Raw genomic sequence first — 22,862 nt, forward strand, 5'->3', positions numbered from 1 at the left:
ATGTACTCAAGTGCTATTAGACTCAGAGATGGTATAATACACTGGAGGAAAAAAAATCTAAATTTACATTTTTTGTCCTGTTGTTTCTTTGACAAATGTAAAATGTGTGTGTATACCTGGTGTCACTTGGACTCAAAATAGCATGTTTAAAAAAACAAACAAACAAAAAAAACAAATACTGGCCGGGCGTTGGTGGCGCACACCTTTAATCCCAGCACTCAGGAGGCAGAGGCAGGCAGATCTGTGAGTTCGAGGCCAGCCTGGTCTCCAGAGCCAGTGCCAGGATAGGCTCCAAAGCCACACAGGGAAACCCTGTCTCGAAAAAACAAAAAACATAAAAAAGGTAATCACCAGAGGAATAGAAACACACCCTTTCATTCCATTAGGATGGTTGTAATTAGAGTTAGATGCAGACCAGGACACGGATCAAACCCTCCTTACCAATGGCTCAGCCACTTTGTGACTATTAGTCAAAGCCTCCCCAAATTCAGATATTCAACTTAATGAGACAGAGCAATTTTTCATAATATTTAATTAAAACAGCGTTAACAGGTTTGTGTAAACATGGTTCTACTATTCATCTGCTAGTATCTTATTTTCAAAAAGTGGGGTACAAAGGATAACAGAGGCCTGGGCTTGTCCCAATTTTCAGGGAAACCTGGGAGTTAGATAACTTGGATGTTCTTGATGCTACAGAGTATCAACTGAAGTCAATAAAGCCTGTTTCAACCAATCTTAGTGTTTGTAAACTATAAAATGGGCAGGTACCTGAAGCATAAGCTTCAAGCCAATGGATTTTTAAGGGCTGTTTAAAAACCAGAACCAACGATTCACTCCTTACTTTTTAACAGTTCAAAATATGTTCTTCTTTCTAAAAATGTGACACAGAATAATTTACACCAACTGCTTTTTATTATCAAGTTTCAGAAACCTTTCACAAAATGGTTTAAAAAAAAAAAAAAGCAAAAAAACTTTACAACCATGGCTAATGTAATTTGTTTCTACTGTTCCCAGTCAGCTTCAAACCCATTGTGTGCAAAGCCCATTTTTCCATGCATCTAAATGATAGATACAGGCTATGAATTCTTTATTCTATTTGTAGCAGCTTATGCAGGTGCAGCCAAACACAAAGCTTTAGGACAAATTGTACAAACTTTACAATGCTGGATTTGAGTTTAAAATATGAAACATAAAATCTACACAAAACTGATAAAAATCAAGCAGATACCAGGACTGAAACTTATAACCCACATGTGAAAGGGAGTCTTATTCCAAGTGCTTTACTCTGCTACAGAACAGTCGAAATGAAGATGTAAAGCTTTGTGGTTAGTTTAAATTATACACTCTGTGGATACTATACCAATTTTAGAAGTTACACATAGATCAACAGATGTCCATCAGTTCATCTGGACTCATCAGGTACTCCAGCAGCTGGCAAATCCGGCAAATGTGGAAAGAAAATCCACCTGTGCAGCTGCCTGCCGTTTACTGATGGGCACACTGCACTCCAGGTCCATGGTGGCTGCTGCTCTCTTCATCAGAGCTATCATTATAGGCCTCGCGCCTCTGACCACCTCCTGAGCCCCGCGTACTATCAAATTCCTGAAGCTCTACTTCTTCTGTCTCTCCAATTACATTAGGAACTTCTGGTCTAGATGGCAGAAGATCTTCTAATTCCTTCATGAAACAAAGAACAGGAGATGTGTCTCATTATGTAGCTGACACTGACACAAAATAAACATCCATATTCAAACACTAGAAAACTGCCCGGCAAGAATGTTCCACGGTACTTCTAAACAGAATGCCAAATGAGGGATGTGCTCTATAGAGTTCAGACTCTCATCAGCACCTCATACCCAGCCTGCTTGGCCCCCATAAACAGTTATATTAGCCAACCTCATTTTTAGAATGACCAGAAAAAACATCAACCATGCAAACATAAAAAAAAAAAAAAAAAAAAAAAAAAAAAAAAAAAAAAAAAAAAAAAGCCAGCATGAAGACACAGTCTCAAAAGAGCTGGGAGTCGCTGGTCACATCTACAATCCTAGTAATCAAAAGACTGAGACAGAAGAATTGCCATAAGTTCTAGGCCAGCCCAGGGTGCAGGTGGAGACCCTATACACAAAACAAAGAGAAAGAAAACACACACACACACACACACACACACACACACACACACACACACACAGAGGAAACAAGGAGGAATGGGGGGAAGCAGAAGGGACAGCCACATTATCTGCGTGAGGAACTGTAAGGACAGCTTACAGAAAGCTTGTCTGGGTTGATCCAGTTGTTTTCAGGAAACTGCACATCGAACTTTATGTAAAGATCACCCTTTTCAAAGGGGTTACGGTACTGCGGCATTCCTTCACCTCGAACAACACGAACACATCCTATTATTTAAAAAAAGTAAATTAGATAAGAATTTTAACTAAGAAAGGTATTCAATAATATTCTCTTGTTACCCACCATAAATACAAATTTTAACAATATATGGACAACTTGGATCAGATGAAGTCATTTACCTGGTTCAATTACTTTGCCAGGGGGGTATTTCACCACAATCTGACGAGCATCAAGATGCTTAAATGTGAACTGAAATCCACATAAAGCTTCAACAAGTCCTATCTTATATGTCATATGCAAATCATTCCCATCTCTCTGGAACACCTATAGACAAAGCATACACAAGCATAGTTTATAAGATTATGAACCCACATCATCCCATTGCACATTTCTTAAGTGCATTCCTTCAGAATCTTAATTCTATCACCCACTGCAAGAGCAAAAATGCCACTGTCCCTAATTTCCAAAATGTTTATTAGCGAAGCTAGATATTCTCGACTCTTCCTTCCTGTTCCGCAGACCTGATCCATAACAAGAGCCCTCATCAAGTGGCTGATGGAAGCAGAGACAGACATCCACAGATATGCACTCTAGGGGGACCCTGGTAGTGGATTAGTATTTTTCCCTGGTGTAAGAAGGGACTTTGAGAGCCCATCCCACGTGAAGGGATACACTCTGGCCCTGGACACATGGAGAAGGGCCCAGGTCCAGCCCAGGAAGATTTGGTGGACATTGCAGAGCCCCCATTGAGGGCACTACCCTGCCTGGGGAGTAGAGAGTGGATGGGGTGGGGGGTAGGTCGGGGGTGGGGGAGGAGTGATGGGGGTGAGGAGAGGGAGAGGGAGAAGGGATTTACGTGTGAAACAAGCTTGTTCCCAACTTGAACTAATAATAATAATAATAATAATAATAATAATAATAATAATAATAATAAAAGCTAGATATTCTCAAGGAGTATGCCAGAAACTTCTATTAGGAAGGCCGGGCTATTAAAAAAATATGTAAGACACAGCTGAAGCTCCAAAAGTCAGTACTGCTGCAATTACATTTCATGTCCTAAATCTAACACCAAATAGGTCATATGGCTTCATAGGAACAGATTCAACCTGCAATATACCCCAGACATGATCCCAACGAGGGAAGAAGGGAGTCCAAGTTCAATGTTAAAAAAAAAAAAAACTCAACCAATAAGGCTCAGCCATGGAAATTATAGGTTAAATTCTGCACTACATACATGTACAATGAAGTTTTATCTCACTTAAAATTCAAACTTGGGGATGAAGAAATAGTGTTAAGACTACTTGCTGCTCTTGCAGAGGTTTGGTTCCCAGCACCCACATGGTGGCTCACCACTATCCATATTCCAGTTAAGGATTCAAGGGCCTCTTCTGACCTCCAGTGGGCACCAGGCACATATGTAGTACCCATGCATACATACATACATAGAGAGAAAACATGCATAAACATAAATTAAAAACCAAAAAAAGGGGGAGGGGGTGGGTTGGAGAGATGGCTCAATGGTTAAGAACACTGGTCTTCCAGAGGTTCTGAGTTCAATTCCCAGCAATCACATGATGGCTCACAACCATCTGCAATGAGACCCGGTACCTGTAGGCATACATGCAGACAGAATATTGTATACATAATAAATAAATAAATCTAAACAAAACCACAAACAAACAAAAACAAAAAAACACTCCAAAAAAAAATTAGGACAGGTATAGTGAATGGTGCAAGCACTTGGGAGGCAGAGGCAGGTGCATCTCTGAGTTTGAGGCCAGCCTGGTCTACAGAGTGAATTCCAGAACAGTGAGGGCTACTACACAGAGAAACCCTGTCTCAGAAAAAACCAAAACAAAAACCTTAAAAAAAAAAAAAAAAAAAAAAGGAAATTATACAGCAAATGCTAAAGTTAGCTTATTCCACTTTACAGTATCGGCTTATAGACTACATACTGCTATGACCCAGTTTCCAGAAAGAAGCTGCATAAAACCAACACTGCAGGTCCAGAGTATGATGACAATTGACTTGGGGCTATCTTTAGTCCCCCAAATTAGCCATTTGCCCACTGCTGTGTCAGACCTAACATCCTGTGACTTAACAGATAAAACATTTTGGAATGCATTAACAACAAAACTGTAGTTTCAAAAACACAAAACAATCCAAAACTGTAGTTTCTACCAAGCCAAAGCTAGGAGCCGACAGATAAGCCACTGAAGCTTATGGCTGAGCTTACTGTACTTTTGCCTACTTTCCTCTGACACATTTAAATAGTGCCTTGATTTGTGATTTTCTTTGTTCTATTACTGCTCCCATGTTGGAACATGAATTTTGCTATAACCTGAATCCATGTTACAGGTTATGCTCACTCATTATAGCTTCGGAATAAACTCTCTTGTCCCTTGGAGGTGAGAGCTCTGTTTTCTGCACCAACGTTGCAAAGGTTACTGAGTAAGTGCTGAGAATGTCCTAAGCTTTGATGCTTAGAGAAAAAAAAAAAAAAAATCAATTTCAAGATATTCAACTTGTAATTTTTACTTAAACTCGCCAAATCTACACTTAAAATTTGAAATTTAAGTTGAAATAAAATTATCTGTAGTGAAAAGGTCACCTAGATTTGTTCACTAGAAAGTGTTGTGGAACAGGAGTAGTAGGTAGCACACATCTTTAATTGCAGCACTTGGGAGACAGGAAGACCTCTGAGCTCAAGGCCAGCCTGATTCACACAGTGAGTTCCAGAACAGACAGGGCAACAGAGACCCTCTCTCAAAAACAAAAACATAACAACAAAGTCTTGGTTATCCTAAGTAATAAGTGAGCCAGCTTAATTTCTACCCAAGCTAATTTCTGATGTCTATAGGCAATAAAATAAACTAAATAATAATAATAATTCTAAAAGAAACTGGCTGGACCAAAGACAGCCACCAAAATGAATGCCAAACCATCTTTGATTTCATTTTAATCCCATTTGTATACTAACTGACCCTGCAATGTCAAAAGAGACAAGACAACCACTAGAAAGAACCATGAAAAGAATTAACACCTAAATTTCTGGGAAGTCTTTTCCCAGTCCTAGAAACACATGAGTATTTCTTCCATTTATTAGCCTCCCCCATTCTCTTCAGATGGGCTCTCTCTCCTGTGAATGTGGTTTATGCCAATGTATATGCATAGAAGCTTGGACAGGTATCTGCTTCATCACCCTCACTGAACCTAGACTTAGGCTGGTGGCCATATTAAGACCCAACAATCCTCCTGTCTATGTCATCCACAAGTCAGAGGGGCATACGAGGTCATGCAAACACTTTATGTGGGTGCTGGAATCCAAACTCAGGTCCTCATGTTAGCTCAGCCAGTGCTCTTATCCACCGAGTCAGCCCTTCAGCATGATCTCCCATGTCTTTACTAACCTCTAGCTCTCTAGGGCTTATGAGGTGGATTTACAAGTTCATTTCATACTTCTATTTTGGCAAAGACAGAAATTCCCTCCACTAGTCAATCGGTGCTCTCTCTTACTAGCTTCACAAATCTGAGGTGCAAGCCCCAGTAATATCTCTGAAGAACAATCTTGGCTGGTTCATAAGACACCTGAAAAATGTGTTCTTTTCCTAAACGATTCTCCCAAATCTACCCATGAAATAAACTATCCTAAGCATGAACAGCTTTAGAACATCAGCTTCAACACTAATGGAAGCATGTTAGAAATGACGTTTTGGCCCAGCAACCCAGTAGATTTAGTAAGCCCTCCAAAGGATTCCAGCTCCAAGCTGAGAACCAAAGAATGTAGATTAGTTAGTTATGCACATTTACTCAGGATCCCCTCACAACAGGGTCATCAGACTTTAAAAAAGCAGACTGCATCAATGCTACTAAAAAAATGCTAGCTGGGCTGTGGTGGTGCATGTCTTTAATCCCAGCACTTAAAGACAGGCAGATTTCTGTGAATTTGAGGCCAGCCTTGCCTACAGAGTGAGTTCCACGACAGTCAGGGTTACACAGAGAAACCCTGTCTCAAAACAAACAAACAAACAAACAAACAAACAAAAGCCCATAAAATGCCTCTGTTTTCAGGATACCAACAGTCCAATAATTTTTTTTTTTTGAGACAGGGTTTCTCTGTGTAGCTTTGGAGCCTATCTTGGCACTCGCTCTGGAGACCAGGCTGGCCTCGAACTCATAGAGATCCACCTGCCTCTGCCTCCTGAATGCTGGGATTAAAGGTGTGCGCCACCAATGCCCAGCCCAAGAATAATTTTTACCAAATACCTATAGAAGGAGCAAGAAGTAACAACACATTCTTGTATAGAAGCATTCAATCAAAGTAACAACTAAAAAAAAAAAAAAGGAGTTGCTGTCCTTTGGGGGGATGGATGACTTGATAATTTGATGCGAACATTTAAACAGATAAATGCGTAACTTCTCCCCTTTTCTGTTGCCAGAGAACATTTGAAAAGATTAATGAAGGACTACCAAGCACCACATAATAAAACATTCAGAAGTTGCAATGATTTCTGAAGCAGTTATTGAGGAACTAACACAACCAAAGCCCTGTGCTATGCTGTACAAATAAATGGACATGGGCACTCACAGAAGAGCAGCACAGCAGGATGAATGTACAAAGCACAACAGCCCCAATGCTCACTAACTCTTACCTCATTTGTACAGTTTCAGCCACTGCACCCACAGAACCTAATTATGGTCTTAATTTTTTCAGGTAGCTATTTGGAATGAGAGGAGAAAGGCCCAACACAACCAATGATTTTCTCCAATATTTAGCAAGCCGTATGTTCTAATTTACACTATAGCACATTTGTTTATTGATTTTTTTTCTTCCAAGTGAGATGAATTAAGCTGTCTAAACCTTACCCTTGACTGACACTGACTGTCCTGGTCACAATAAAGCCAGAACTGACACTCTGCCCTTTACTACTTCCTAGCCTAGGCAATCAATTCCATGCAATCCTACCACTGTCGACAACTCTAATCCTTAGCACTGTGATTAAAGGTACGTGCAACACTCATAATCCCTAGTGGTATCTGTTCCATAAAACTGCTTAATCTACACTACCAACTTTCAATGATGTGGTTATTCCTTTAGCTTTCTACCTCTTATGTCTTACAGGTATTATGAATACTAATATTGAATAAATGAGGAAGTAGCTAAAATGCCATTAAATAAAATTTGAATAACAAAATTTAGGGCTTGGAGATGTGGCTCAGAGACAGAGCATTTTCTAATACATAAAAAACCTAGGCTTCATCAAAACATAGTCACGAGTATCTTATCATTTTATGACCTTAAAGCAGAATTCTAGAAACTGTTCTTATTTTCCAGCCAGCTAAAGGATCCTTGCCATCTTAAATATTCAATATTGAAGAAAAGTCAAAAATAACCAGTAACATAACACTCTTCATAAGATCATAAAGGGCAGTCCAGGGAGCAAGTTAAAATTTTGTGAGAAATCAAATTCTACAATGTTCTTTTCAATATGGCCTTGTTCTCTACTGAAATGTCTAAGTGGTTTTACTTTTAAAATGGCAGCTTCTACCTGGGAGGGGGGGAGAGAGAGAATGGACCAAATGGTGAATGAACCAAGGCTTGGGAGGCCACAGTCACTACAAGAGGATTCATCCCTGTTCTGGTATCCACTACTGAGGTTGTGGAACACATGGAGGCAAAGCCTAAGACAAGGAGTGGATCCCTGTAACCAAGCTGGACTGCCTATCAAGGACACGAAGATCAAGCCCCAGAGACCTACTTGTCCTTTCTGTTCATCAAAGAATCCTATTGATTTTTACCTAGCAATCATCTCTATTTATGCTATGTTAATTGTGATGACTATTCTTGGTTGTCAACTTGACTACCTAAAACCCAAATGGCTGGGAACACCTGTGAGGAATTTTCTATTAATTAAATCATTTGAAATGGGAAGACCCACTTTCTAATCCAGATCTCTGAGATGGGAAGATACACCTTTAATTTGGTCAGATCTTTTGAGGTGAGAAGACCCACTTCTAGTCTAGGCCATATTTTGCTAGCAGCCTATATAAAGGACATGGAAGAAGAAAGCTTGCTCTCTCTGCTTTCTTGTTCTCACTCTTGACAGCAAGTCCTTTCCTTCACTGGCATTAGAGCCCACTTCTTTGGGATTCCAGTGTATACTGAAGACCAGCTGAGACATCAAGCCTCACGGACCAAATTACTAGATTCTTGGAACTTGGAACAGCCACTGTTGGACTAGCTGGAGCACAGCCTATAAGCCATTTTAATAAATCTTCTTTGTAACACATGATATATTATACGCATTCTGTAAATTTTGCTCCTTTAGAGAATCCTAATTAATTTGTGTATGTGCATCACATACAGGGATCAAAGAGGGAATCTGATCTTCTGGAAATAGTAAAGAAGACTGTGAGCCACTGGGCGATGGTCAAGCACACCTTTAGTCCCAGCACTCGGGAGGCAGAGGCAGGCGGATCTCTGAGTCTGAGACCAGCCCTGGTCTATAGAGTGAGTTCCAGGACAGACTTCAAAGCTACAGAGAAACCCTGTCTCGAGAAACAACAACAAAAAAAGTTGTGAGCCACCATGTGGATGCTGGGAATTGAACCAGGTTCCTCTACAGAAGCAAGTGCTCTTAACCACTGGGTTTTCTCTCCAGTCCCCAGAAATCATCTCTTAAGAATGAGGTTTTAAAAGATCACACCAGTGCAAAAGCACACTTGGCCTGGCAAGTAGACCAAAATCAAGGGGGATGAAGATTAGAAATCCCTACTCTATGCAAGGTGATGGGCCCTGTGGCTCTGTGCTGGTGTACCTCATCTCTGCCCCCAGAAGCAATGGCATTGTCTCTCTCTGCTCCTGTGTCCAAGAAGCTGCTGCTTACAGCTGGGACTGCACTGCCAAGGGTGACTTTGCCAAGGCCACCTCTGATGCCTTCTTCAAGACCTTCTTCTGAACTCTGACCTCTGGAAGGAGTCCATGTTCTCCAGGTCTATCAGGAATTCACCACCAGTCTTCAGCAAGTACATTCTTGTTTTTTGTTTTTCAAAACAGGGTTTCTTTGTGTTAACAGCCCTGGTTGTCCTGGATCTCACTCTGTAGACCAGGCAGCCCTCAAACTCACAGAGATCAGCCTGTCTCTGCCTCTGAGCACTGGGAGTAAAGGTGTAGACAACTACTGCCCAGCTTTATGAGTTTTTTTTTTTTTGAGGGGGGGCATGCTGTTTTAATTTTATGTGCACTGGTGTGTATCTGTATGAGGGTGTCAGATCCCTTGGAACTGGAGTTACAGACAGTTGTGAACTGCCAGGTGAGTGCTGGGACTTGAACCCCAATCCTCTAGAAGAGCAGCAAGTACTCTTATCCACTGAACCATCTCTCCAGCCCTGTAATAGGGTCTGTATATTAGAAAAATAAAGTGAATCAAGTCTGTAAACTAAATAAAAAGTAAATACAATCTTTTGGACAACTCTTAAATAAGCCCCAAGTACAAACCAGAACCCTGCCCAATGTTTTCATATGTAAGGACTATGTGCTTCTCGGAACAGCTCTTTTATAAACCAACAGCTGCAGACACATTCTTTAGGACAGAAGTAGACAGGATATATGTAGGCCATTAATTTTGTTTGAAGAAGAATCTCCCTATATAGTCCTGTCTTGGCCTCCAAAGTACTGGGATCATAGACACGGGCCATCAGGATTACAAATTATAGGTAAGCCAAGCAAGGCAGTATAGGACAGAGAAAGGAGGATGGCAAGTTGGAGGTCAGCCTAGTGATAAAATAGAAAGGGGCGTAAGGGGAGTGATATAAAAAAAAAAAAAAATTCAGCTGGGCAGTGGTGGCACACACCTTTAATCCCAGCACTTAGAGGAGGCAGAGGCAGGCAGATCTCTGTGAGTTGGAGACCAGCCTGGTCTACAAGAGCTAGTTCCAGGACAGCCTCCAAAGCCACAGAGAAACCCTGCCTCAAAAATATAAACAAACAAAAATATTCAGTGGTATGATCAAAACAAAAACAGCACACAATGAACTTCATTGCTAGACAAGTTCATGTTGCTTCAAACATAATAGATATAGCCAACACACATTCAATCAGAAACTAATAAAAATTTTTAAATTGAATTTGACCCCCAGAGCCCACTGTGGAAGAACTGACTCCAGAAAGTTGTCCTCTGATACATACTGTAACATGAACAAGCCCCCTGCTACCATCACACCATTAAAAAGGATTACATTAAGAAACACATTCCCAACCTCAGAAAACTTAGCTGCCTATTCAATAAGTACAGTAAAATTGATCAATGGAGAAGTGCTGAGGAGTGAAGACTCTTACCCACCCACCATGCAGCCAAAGAGTTCTCTAGTAAAACTATGTTTCCTAACACTATCTAGTCCAATGGCTTTATTTTACATAAAGGAAAATGAGGTACAGAGACAATAGGATTATTTAAGGGCAGAGTGCTGAGCTACAGTTATGACAGGGCAAAGACTTTTGACTACACCCATCTTAATGGTTTTGTTTACAGGAGTCAACTTCTGTAAGTAAGCCACACACTCACTGTAAACTAAAATTTAACTTAGCCACGCTTCCCTAACAACTTCATTTGTTTCCGGTTTCACTCCAAGGCATCTATCCTACTTCTCACAAGCAAGATCAATTTTGAATAAAACAAAAAGGGGAAAAAGTGAATAAATCAAAAGGAAATTACCTCATGTTCTTTTTCCTGTAGCAAAAGAACAATATCTCCAGGTTCCACTCCTGGGGCCTGGTCTGCTTCCCCAGTGAATGTAATTCTCTGTCCATGTTTCATGCCTTTGTCTACATGAACTTCAAGAATCTTGACTTCTTTAATCACCTTCTTCCCTTCACATTTTTTACAGCGGTCTTTTTCATTAATAACCTCTCCTGCAAAGAGAGGTCATTCAAGCTTCCAGTAAGAAAAATTACCCCAGTCTTAAGCAGAGTCTTGACAGTGCCCTTGATTCAAAGATACATTTTGGGCACCAATGGTTACAGTTACTGTGAATGACAAAACTTCTATCTTATTAGAGGTCACCCAAAGGGTCCAGCTACCCAAGATTACAGTGTAAAACATCTTGACATTTCCTCAGTTCCTGGCTCTACTCCCTAAAACTAATGAACATGGAAATGTTTGGGCAGTTAGATGCTGGAGATTCCACAAAGACTTCTGCAAATTTTCAGTTCTAATTCCAAGTAGGTTACCATCAGGCAGAGGCAATCCAAGTCAAACTTCAATTTTTCTTTCCAGGAGGGGTTACTGAATCTAATAGCTTACTACTGATCTATATTCAATCCTTAAATATCCTTGGTGGCCCATTACTGAACTGTATAGTTGGTACTGGGTTCCCCTCACCCCCAAGACTAAATTTTGCTCAGATAGTAGCTGGGGACTAGCCCCAGATTTTTGCACAGGCTCTACCACTGGGCTGTCCTCCCACCCCCCAATCCTGCTTTTATGTAGTTTGACTACTACTGAAAATTCTCAAAACCGGAGATGTCTGAGTGTTTAGCTGGCACTGAATACTTCTGTACCAAGTTTAGGTTAACAGATTTTCTTTTGTAGGTATTCTCTTCTAATATGTGCTTATGGTACAATGAATGAAAACTCCAGATGTATCTAAGTGTGGGGGAAAGGCAAAGTTTTCTAATCACTGAGCACCAGTGCACTTGCTTTTAAAAAAGGGTCTTGTAATACTGAACGGTAGGCCTGAAACTCACTCTCCTCCTGCTCTGCTTGCTTCCCGATGTGAGATTTCAGCTAACTCTGGTTTCTTGATAGTGAAGCTAGCAATTTTAACAAGGTAAAATGCAGAGATGCCTCAGGGGTATAAAACATGCAGCTGGGGAGGGTGACACCTAGGTGTCATCCCATTTTCTATAACAGAATCTTTCACTGACCTAGGTCTAGTAGTTAGGCTGCCTGGTCAGTGAGCACTTGGGATCAACTTCTCTCCTGAGCATGGGGATTTTAAGGGTGCACTACTGGGACTCTACCCATGGCTAGGTCCTCATGCCAGCAAGGCAGGCACTTTATCCACTAAGGAATCACCCCAGCCCAGTATATACTTTCTTAAAATGATCACTTTTAAGAACAATTTGGGAAAGGAAGTTCTGCAACTATACGAACTAGCCAAAGGGAAGGCTGGAAGTGTGGCTCAATAGTAAGAACTGTAGGTTGAATTCCCCATACAAGGGCAGGGTAGACACAGGTAGTATAATTTAGTCAGAATAAGGGCTGGTGGGTATAGTTCAATACTTGCCAAGCACACTCATGGACTTGGGTCCATGGACCTCTCTCCTGTGCTGCTCAGAAAAAATTCTAGCACATAAATTAATTTAATTAAAAACTTAAATTTTGGGGGCTGAAGAGATGGCTTAGTGGTTAAAAACACTAGGTAGTGTTCCAGAGGTCCTGAGTTCAATTCCCAGCAACCACATGATGACTCACAACCATCTGTAATGAGATCTGGTGCCCTCTTCTGGCCTGCAGTCATATATGCAGGCAGAACACTATACATAATAAAATAAATCTTAATACTAGACACATCACTCCTTTCCTTGACTAAAGCTACTTCATTTAACAGCTAAACTATTAAAAATAGATTTAGAACTTGATTTAGGACTTTTTAGAATGCCCCCAAAGTCCTAAAAGTTAGGCAATAAAGATTAATTTTTAGCTGGATTGGTAAGATATCTCAACACTTCAGAGGTAGAGGCAGATTAAGAATTCAAGATCATCCTTGAATACACAGTTCAAGGTCAGTCTAGGTTAGAGGCACTACACCCAAACAGCAACGGTATTATAATTTCCAATCTTCTGTTAGATCTCATTTATAGACTAAAATAAATATAAGCATATTTAGAAAAACTGTAAATGTTCCCAACATCTATGTTCCCAACATATTCTAATATAAAAGCAATAAAAATATTGGTGCATTTACCTTCTCCATTGCAATCAGAGCACACAGACTGCATCTGCTGCACCATTCCTGGAGCCAGCTGCCTGATCATAATGCGCACACCTCGACCCCGACAAGCACTACATTTCTGAACAGCTCCAGACTTCCCACCTTGGCTAAAGCAAAAATATGAGTTACACTTTTGTTTACAAGCCGTCAGTAATAAACTGTGCTTTTCACTCCGCAGTATAGCTACTTTAATGGTCTTCAGAAACACCAGAAAATATCTGGCTGCTTGTTAAGCTTGAAATCAAGACAATGTTTGAGTTGAGCACGCCACTCAAAAGCAGACAGAGATACACTTACCCACTGCATGCACTACAGAGCACATTTTTGCTAAGTTGTAGTTTGGTTGTCTTGCCATTATACAGGTCTTCTAAAGATACTCTGCAGAAAAAAAGAACAACATTCAACCAAATTTGCCAATATTATTAAAAAAGATATATAGCTTCACAGATTTTTTTGTGTGCTTTATTTGGTTACAGTTCGGTAGTTATTTTTTTTTGTTTTGTTTTGTTTTTGAGACAGGGTTTCTCTGTATAGCTTTGGAGCCTATCCTGGCACTCGCTCTGGAGATCAGGCTGGCCTCGAACTCATAGACATCCGCCTGCCTCTGCCTCCCTAGTGCTGGGATTAAAGGCGTGCGCCACCAGCGCTCGGCTAAAATATATATGTGTGTGTGTGTGTGTGTGTGTGTGTGTGTGTATATATATATATATATATATATATATATATATATATATATATATAACTTGCAGAGCAAATTCGCTCTGACTTTATAGAAAAAACTTTATGAATATGGACAATACACATGGTAATACTGTTTAGAGGACAAGGGTTTCCCAACCCCACACTGGAACCACCTGTAACTATACCTCTAGGGGACCCAATGTCTCTGGTTTTCTCAGGCACTTGCATATAAATGCACATACCCATACACAGACAGGCAGGTATACATACATACATACATACATACATACATACATACATACATACACACACACACACACACACACACACACACACACACACACACACACACACACACAGTTCCCCCCACCCCCAAGACAGGGAATACATGTGTGGCTGCCCTAGAACTTGCTCCATAGATCATGCTGGCCTCAAATTCAGAGATCTGCCTGTCCTTGCCTCCCAAGTGCTGGGATTAAAGGTGTGTGCCACCACCACCCAGCAAAATAATCAATTCTTGAACCTACAGTGTTGAGCCATGACTTGCTGCAATTCATGCACTGATGACTCCAAGTCATAAATAACACTCTAAAGACAGAATTTTATGGTTCACATTGGCTTCAAACTCTAAAATACAGCCAAAAATTACCTTGAACTTATGGATATCCATGCCTCTACTTCCCAAGCGCTAGGATTAAAGGTATATACCATCCTGTCCAGTTTTATATGGTACAGAGAGAACCCAGGGACTCCTTTGGACCAGACAAGCACTCAAGCAACTAAGCTATATTCCTAGTTACTAATAGTAATTATTATCCAATTTTATGTGATTAAGCTGAAGAAGTTAATTACCTTAACCAAGGTCACAGCTTTATTGTTGGGGAGGCAAGCTATAGATATTAGATTACAAATGTATATTATAGTTTAAGATAGGCACTAAGGGAACTGTGTTAAGAGCACTGCTGCTCTTCCAGAGGACCTGAGTTCAAGTCCCACCAACACAGTGAGGATCACAACTAACTGTCTCTAGTTCCAGGAGACCTGACCCTGCTTGCCTCCACAGGCACAAGACATATACGGTACAGACATACATGCGAACAAATACACATATAATTTCTAAAAATTGGAAAAAGGCACTTAGTTGTATATGTTTAAAAAGTCACATACTCTTGCATTAGATGGGAAGAACATAGCTTCAAGAGAGAAATTTTCAACCTTTTCAATTTCTAAAGACCCCACCAAATCATAATAAATACTGTGTATCTGAAAAACTTTTCTTTTGGTCTCTAAACCATTTATTTCCCCTGGTTGGGAGGTGGATGTTACTATAGGTAGATGAACACAGAATCCTGCATGCAGCAAGTCAGGACAGTACGTAAGTGAAGATGGAAGCATTCCAGACCTGGCTGGGCAAGTTCAAGTCAGAGTTGATGCAGATCTGGTCTGGGCTGATGCACAGGCAATCAGGCTACTAGGTCATATAGCAGCTTGCTGTAGGAGTGACCAAAAGTACTGTGATGTACTGGGTCAGCTTGCTGGTGGCCTGTACCAGTTGCTAGGTGAGCTAAGAGAGGAGGCCTTCTGACATGGAGGCATGGGCACCTTGGTGTTCATGATAAACACTGGCATAGTGGCCCTGAACATCTTTTAACATATCTTCAAAGTATCTAATTCAAAAGGTAAAAGATTGAATAAAAAGTACCAGTTGTAGGGCTGGAGAGATGGCTTAGAGGTTAAAAGCACTGGTTACTCTTCCAGAGGTCCTGAGTTCAATTCCCAGCAACCACATGGTAGCTCACAACCATCTATAATGAGATCTGGTACCCTCTTCTGTCGTGCAGACACACATGCAGGCAGAACACTGTGTACATAATAAATAAACAAATCTTAAAAAAAAAAGTACCAGTCCTTTGTATATATCAAAAGTATACAGTTTTTTTTTTTTTTTCCTCTTTATTGCTTTGGAGGCTGTCCTGGAACTCATTCTGTAGACCAGGGTGACCTCGAACTCACAGAGATCTGTCTGCCTCTGCCTCCTGAGTGCTGGGATCAAAGACATGCACCACCAATGCCTGACAAAAGTATACAGTATTTTACATATTCAGCATACCTCAAAAAAGTGGTACAGAAAAAAAAGGGCTATTTAAAAATATACATGGAAGCTAGAAAGAGGACTTAGCAGTTACTTGCTGTTCTTGCAGAGGACCTGGGTTCAGTACCAAGCACCCACATGGGGGCTAACTCCAATTCCAGATGATTCAACACCCTTTCTGGCCTCCATGGGCACTCACCACACATGGTACACATACATGCAGGCAAAACATCCATAACACATTTTTAAAAAAGTATTAAATGGGCACTGGAAAGATGGCTTGGCAGTTAAGAACACTGGCCACTCTTCAAGAGGACTTGGGTTCAATTCTGAACACTCACATGGCACCTCACAACTGTAATTCAGTTTCAGGGGATTGGACACCTTCACACCAATGCACGTTAAATAAACTATCTCAATACTGAGACAGGAAGACTGCTAATGTTCAAAGCCTGCCCTTTCTACATAACAAGTTCTTGACCAGACAAGGTTAAATAGGAAGACCCAGTCTTAAGCAAACAAACTATGTTATGTATGTGTATATGTACATATGTAAATCATAAACCAAAACTCAATTTAATTCATATATAGCATACTTCAATTTCCAAACTAATCTCAAAAAACAAAACAGTCCCACCCCTCCCTGAGGATCTGTAGTTAATGGTTGCTGAGGGAGGGAACTCATATTCTCAATGATGTTTCCAATGGTTAAGTTATGCTTGTTCAAGGAAATAACCCTACCATTCCTGTTCATGCAGGAAACTATAATTAAATACAAAGGACCGAGAGAGGAACAGACAAGAAGAAAGTAGGAGCGGCCTGTTGGGAAGAAAGAGGGGTCCAGGTGGAAGGGAAAGCATAAGAAAAGGTAATCATTTGTATATTAAATTGTGAAAGAATGAAATTCCAAAAATTACTCACCAACAATTCATTTATATTATAGATTTATTAATACTCTTGTGCTTTTTTTATTTATTTGTTTGGTTTTTTTTATACAGAGTTTCACTATGTAACTATGGCTGTGTAGACCAGGCTGGCCTCACACTCTAGAGATCCGCTTTTTTCTTTGTTCCTTTGTCCCTAGTGCTGAGATTAAAGGTGTGAGCCATCATGCCTGGCTATTCTTGTGTTTTGAAATCTTTATGGTACTGAGGGTGAACCCAAGACTTCACACATGCTCAGCAGGCAGGTGCTCTGCCACAGAGCTATGTACACCCAGTCTTTAAGCCTTCCCTACTACTTAAATCCCTTGAATTTAGGTAAAGGGACAAAGAAATAGTTCAAAGTCCTTCTCCAAGGCACCTACACTATTTTGTGGTGTTCAACATTTCACAAAATTGTTACTTTAAGCTTAAGCTCTCCTATATTGCAAGCAGTATAAAAGCAACATTTACAGGTGCTTGAGATGGCTCAGCACTTGCTGGTGACCTAAGTTCGATCATGGTGGAAGAGAATCAACTCCCACAAGTTGTCCCCTAACCATCATACCCCCTCCCTGGTTCTTGTGTCTGTGTGCCCAGAGTAAATACTTTAAGACCTACTTACGGATGAAAAAATATCAACAACATACCATCACACCCAATTTAATGATATACTGATCTACATCTTGAGTCTTACAAAACAAGGAAACGAAAACTGTAAGTAATGAACTGATAATATTGGTACTCTCCAGTGAGGCTTAAAGTGGGAAAATTCCTCTATAAAGCCAATTAGCTGTTTTTGTTTTTTTTAAATCAGCTTCAAAACACGGATGTCAAGTCAGGAATGGTGCCTCACACCTGTACTGCTGTGAAGTAAACAGCAGCCTTGGCCAATGTTTTACTCTACACCTCAAAAAAGAAATAAAGCTTGGCTGGGAATCTGCCAAAGAGAGATAAAATTGTACACAAAGAAGTGCACAGCAACAATATCTATTATAGGCCCCTGCCCATAAAAGATTAGTGATTAATCATTTGAAATGAAATTAAAAAGCCACTCAAAAGAATATGTTAGTGCCAGGTATGATGGTAACCCTGTAACCTAACATTCAGGAAAAGAGATAGGATCACTGTGTTGGAGGCCAGCTTGGATTACTTAACAAGCTCCAATTAAGGGGTGGGGTGGGGAGGGGGCACAGATCTGAAGACAGATCAGTTGGTAATATGCCTGCAATACAAGCATTAGATTTCGGTTCAATCCCCAGCACTTGTGTAAAAAGTCAGACACAATGGGGCTGGAGAGCTTATTCTTGCAGAGGACTTGGGTTCAATTCCTAGCGCCCACCTGGCAGCTCACAATCCCCTGTAACTAGCTCTAGGAGACCTGACACTCTCTTCTGACCTCCCTGGGCACCAGGCACTCATGTAGTGCACAAACATACATATACACAGGCAAGCAAAACACTTCAAAATCAAATAGATAAATGTAAACAAACAACAACAAAATATCTCAACTGGTGAGATAGATGCCTGTGGATAAAGGTACTTTATCACCAAGCCTGCTCCCTGAGTTCAATCCCTGAAACTCACACAGTGAAGGAAAGAACCAACTCAATCAATTACAGTTTGTCCAGACCTTCATGTGTCCACTGTAGCAAGCACATGCCTCCCCATAGTAACAACAAAAACCATAATTGAAATATTTTAAATAAACAACAGAGAGCCAGCCATGATCATACACCCCAGTAATCCCTGAACTTCTGAGGTGGAGGCAGGGTACCAGAAACCATAAACAGCCTGGGCTACAGGAGGCCTTATTTCAAGCAGGAGCCTCTGCCCCACATTTCCTCCCCCCTCCTCCCTCCCTCTCTCATTTGTTACTAAAACCATTATTCATGAAAAAAATTTACAAAATAAAGTAAAAGTGCAAAGTGAAATGGCTATTTTCAGATTGTGGAGTCTTAGTCCAAAATCAAGGTCCACACCATTTGTATGTTGGCAGGTTAATGCCAGGCTGGAAGCCAGTAAGCTCCATGGAAACCAACTCAGGAGAGTTAGGATCAAGGATCAAGTAACAGAGGACTATATCATGTAAATAATCTAAGCAAACAACCATTTTTTTTAAAGCCTGGATTTACATACTTCAAAGAATATAATCTTCACACTTGAAATTTACAATCATTAACAAACAACCTCAACAACATGAAAAACAAATCCCAGTAAACATCAACTATTCTTTATGATCTAGGTTGTTCTGTTGAAACAAGCTTACATGTATCTAGGTTGTCCCCAAACTAGATATTCAGCTGAGCATATATGACCTTGAACTCCTAATCCTCTTGTCTCTACCTCCCCAGTGCTGTAATTACAGGTAAAAACCCAACAAACCTGGTTTATTACTGTGTCCAGAATCAAATCCAGAATTTTCTGTGAGTTAAGCACTTTACCAACTGACCTACATTTCTAGAGCACCCCCTCCACCCTTTAAGCTCTGAAGCAAAAACACATTCAATTAACAAATTTATTTACTCAATGAGAACACAGTAAACATTTTCAAATAAATGAAATATTTTTTTTTCTTTCTCGAGATGGGTTTCCTCTGTGTGTAGCCCTGGCTGTCCTGGAACTCTATCTGTATACCAGGCTGGCCTTGAACTTACAGAGATTCCCCTGCCTCTGACTCCCAAATGCTGAGATTAAAGGCATGGACCACCACTTCCTGGCTAAATCAATGAAATATTCTATAGCAATTGTGCTGTAAGTATCACCACTTGGAAACGCATTCAATTAAAAAAAGACTCACTTCAGGGGATGCATCATGTCTTCGCCCCTTCTTCTGCCATTTCGACTTCTACTTTGATTGCCCATGAAGCCAAACAATCCTCCACCAAAAATGTGAGAAAAAATGTCATCCATGCCACCTCCTCCGCCGCTGCCTTCCCGTAGACCTTGCTCTCCATATCTGTCATACAGCTCCCGCTTCTCTGGATTTGACAATACTTCATACGCAAAACTTATTTCTTTAAACTATAAGGAAAAAGCAAAAATGAAAATTGGGCTTTTAAGTGCAAGGACATAAGAAAGACTTCAGAAACCCAGAATCCATTTAATTCTAATAAAAAGCTTCAAGTTACCTTTGGTTTCATTTTGATCCTCTTTATCACTTACTGCTCAAAAGCTTAGTATTCTCATTATAAAACTAAAATATTCTTCTAAAAGTTATCATTATTATTGTAAATGAATGATTCGAGTATGGGAGCACTTGTGGAGGCTGAAGGACAGCGTTCTTCCACTGTGGATCAAACTCAGGCTGTTCTGGTCACATGGCAAGGACCTGTAAGGTCGAGCTATCTTAATAGCTATAATTTCTCTCTCTCTTTGAGACAGGGTTTCTCTGTACAGCCCATAGCTATACTGGAACTTGCTCTGACCAACCAGCCTCAAACTCACGCCTGCCTCTGCATGTGGACTGCTAAGATTAAGGGTGTGTGCTAACACTATCACTGCCTGGCTAATTTTTCATATTTTTAAAGAATATTATAAGCATTAAGTTTCATCATGGCATTTTCAAGTAAGTTAAAATAATAAAGTTTTTCTCTGTAGGCACACATGGATTCTCCCCCACCCCCCACCACATTCCTTGTTTCTGGAGGGTGATTTATTTTAAATTTCCATTTAAAACTAAAACTGCAAGAACAAAAATTCAAATGACTTACTTTGTCTCCGGCATTTGGATTTTTATCAGGATGGTATTCTTTGGCTAACTTTCTGTATGCCTTCAAAAAAAAAAAAAGATTTTGAAAAAGAGTTATACACAACAATTTAAGAAATTCATTTTCCCAAAATAAATGAAGCGGCTCGGTGGTGGCACACGCCTTTAATCCCAGCACTTGGGAGGCAGAGGCAGGCAGATCTCTGTGAGTTTGAGACCAGCCTGGTCTACAAGAGCTAGTTCCAGAACAGTCTCCAAAGCCACAGAGAAACCCTGTCTCGAAAAGAAATTCATTTTTCTTTTTGGTTTTTGGAGACAGAGTTCCTTTGGAGCCTGTACTGGCACTCCATCTGTAGACCAGGCTGGCCTCGAACTCACAGAGATCCGCCTGCCTTTGTCTCCCGAGCACTGGGATTAAAGGTGTGCAACAGCAACACCCGGCAGAAATTCACTTTTGTGAGATGCAATGTTCTGAAGTTACAGCCTTCCAAAAATGCCACTTACTGTCAGGACTATTTGACTTTTCCATCTCAATATTGCTTACTTGCTAATAATGTACCAAAACAAAGTTATTTTTGAAAAAGTGTATACTGAAAATGTAAATAAAACATTACAAAGACAGATACAGAAACATTCCTTTTTTTTTTATAAAACTATTGTATGTCTTTGATGCCCAGTAACCAGACCAAGAAGAGCATAACCTAACAAATTCCAGGTAAAGTGACTGTATTTTACAGAAACCCAAACACTTTCACAAATGAAGCACAGGTAGAAAAAGTACCCCTGTCTGTGTTGACTCCTGCCTGCCCTCTAACAGGAAAAAACCCAGATGGTCCTAGGCGATGTTTTACTAGGATATAGTGGGTTGACTGGGGTCCTAGGTGGTAGTGAAACTACACACTCAATTAAGCGATACGGGCACGCACCATTTAAGTCTTCACACAGACTCATGAATTATATAACACAGCCTACCATTTCCGGTAGGGTAACAGGAAGTCTATTTTACTTTGGACTTTACCAGTCCCACTGCTTACGGGACAGTCTCATTTTTCTAGGTTTGCAAATTCAGATTCTATAACGACAGCCACAGAAGATGCTGCGGGACTTTATTGATACGTTAAGTGCCTTCCAGTGCCGAGATGATGATGTGTCACTACAAAGGACAACAATGAGATGTGTCTTATTTTTAGTGAGCGCACACTCAGGTGTTTGGCTGGGACACACGAGTCATCCTTGAAGCCGCCATGGGATATCTAGATCACCTGCCCACAGAACAATGCTTCCAAACAGACCCACGCCGCTCCGGCTGCCGGGCGAGCGAGGCAGAGGGAGGAGCTTCGGCGCCGGAGACTGCGGCCCTCAGCCCCACACCGGCGCCGGCCGTCAGCTTTCCCCGGCCGGGCGGCGCGAGCAGCGCGGTCCGACCTGTTTTTCCGGGTGGCCCGGGGCGCCGGCCGGGCGGGCCGCGTCTGCGCAGGGAGGGCGGACGGGAGGGCGGGCGGAGGCCCAAGGTCAGCCGAGCCGACTGCGCCCCGCCGCCGCGCCTCAGCCGGCTCAGGCCGCCCAGACCGCGCAGGCCCCGCGCTCTCCGCCCCGCCCGCCCGCCCCGCCCGCCCGCCCGCCGGCTCGCTCCATACCTTCTTCAGCTCGTTCTCGCTGGCGCCGGGAGGGACGCCCAGGATGTCGTACAGCTTCGTGTCGGCCACGTTCGCCATGGCGGCCTGCCGGGCAGCACTCGCGAGCAGGCGGCGGAGCGGAAGGAGCGCGACCCGGACCACGAGCGGCGGCGGCGCAGGCCGAGGAGACGGCGCGGGGACGCGGGCGGGGCTGAACTTTGACCCGGCGCAGCGCCATGACGTAGCCGTACAGGCCCGCCCCCGGGGCCGGGCGGGGCGGTTGGGTGGTGGGCGCCGGTGAGCCGCAGGTGGGTCCCTTTCCTGGTTCCCGCCGGTCGGCGATGCGCGAGCGACCGCTCGGTGGAGGAGCGCTCTGTGCGCCGTTCTTAAGGAACCCTCGGTGCGGCTGAGGCCTGAGGGAGAGAAGCCGGCTGGGGCCTTGGTGAAAACCAGCGTGTGTGTGTGTCCGAGGCCGTGTGTGTGTGTGTGTGTGTTGTTGTGTG

At 41.8% G+C, this 22,862-nt stretch overlaps 1 protein-coding gene across 1 annotated transcript; it reads right to left on the reverse strand.

Annotated features, from left to right (window-relative positions):
* Positions 1-515: 515 nt before the first annotated feature.
* On the reverse strand, positions 516-22,569 carry Dnaja2 (DnaJ heat shock protein family (Hsp40) member A2). Its single transcript, XM_035442571.1, has 9 exons — positions 22,381-22,569; positions 20,748-20,807; positions 19,835-20,058; positions 13,639-13,719; positions 13,315-13,448; positions 11,061-11,257; positions 2,526-2,670; positions 2,266-2,393; positions 516-1,677 (listed from the first exon to the last, which is right to left on the reverse strand). Exons 1-9 carry the CDS (start codon positions 22,456-22,458, stop codon positions 1,486-1,488), a joined length of 1,239 nt encoding a protein of 412 aa, XP_035298462.1. The 5' UTR covers positions 22,459-22,569; the 3' UTR covers positions 516-1,485.
* Between the last annotated feature and the right edge of the window lie 293 nt (positions 22,570-22,862).

The sequence above is a fragment of the Cricetulus griseus genome, chromosome 3 (assembly GCF_003668045.3).
Source record: "Cricetulus griseus strain 17A/GY chromosome 3, alternate assembly CriGri-PICRH-1.0, whole genome shotgun sequence".
Taxonomy (NCBI): domain Eukaryota; kingdom Metazoa; phylum Chordata; class Mammalia; order Rodentia; family Cricetidae; genus Cricetulus; species Cricetulus griseus.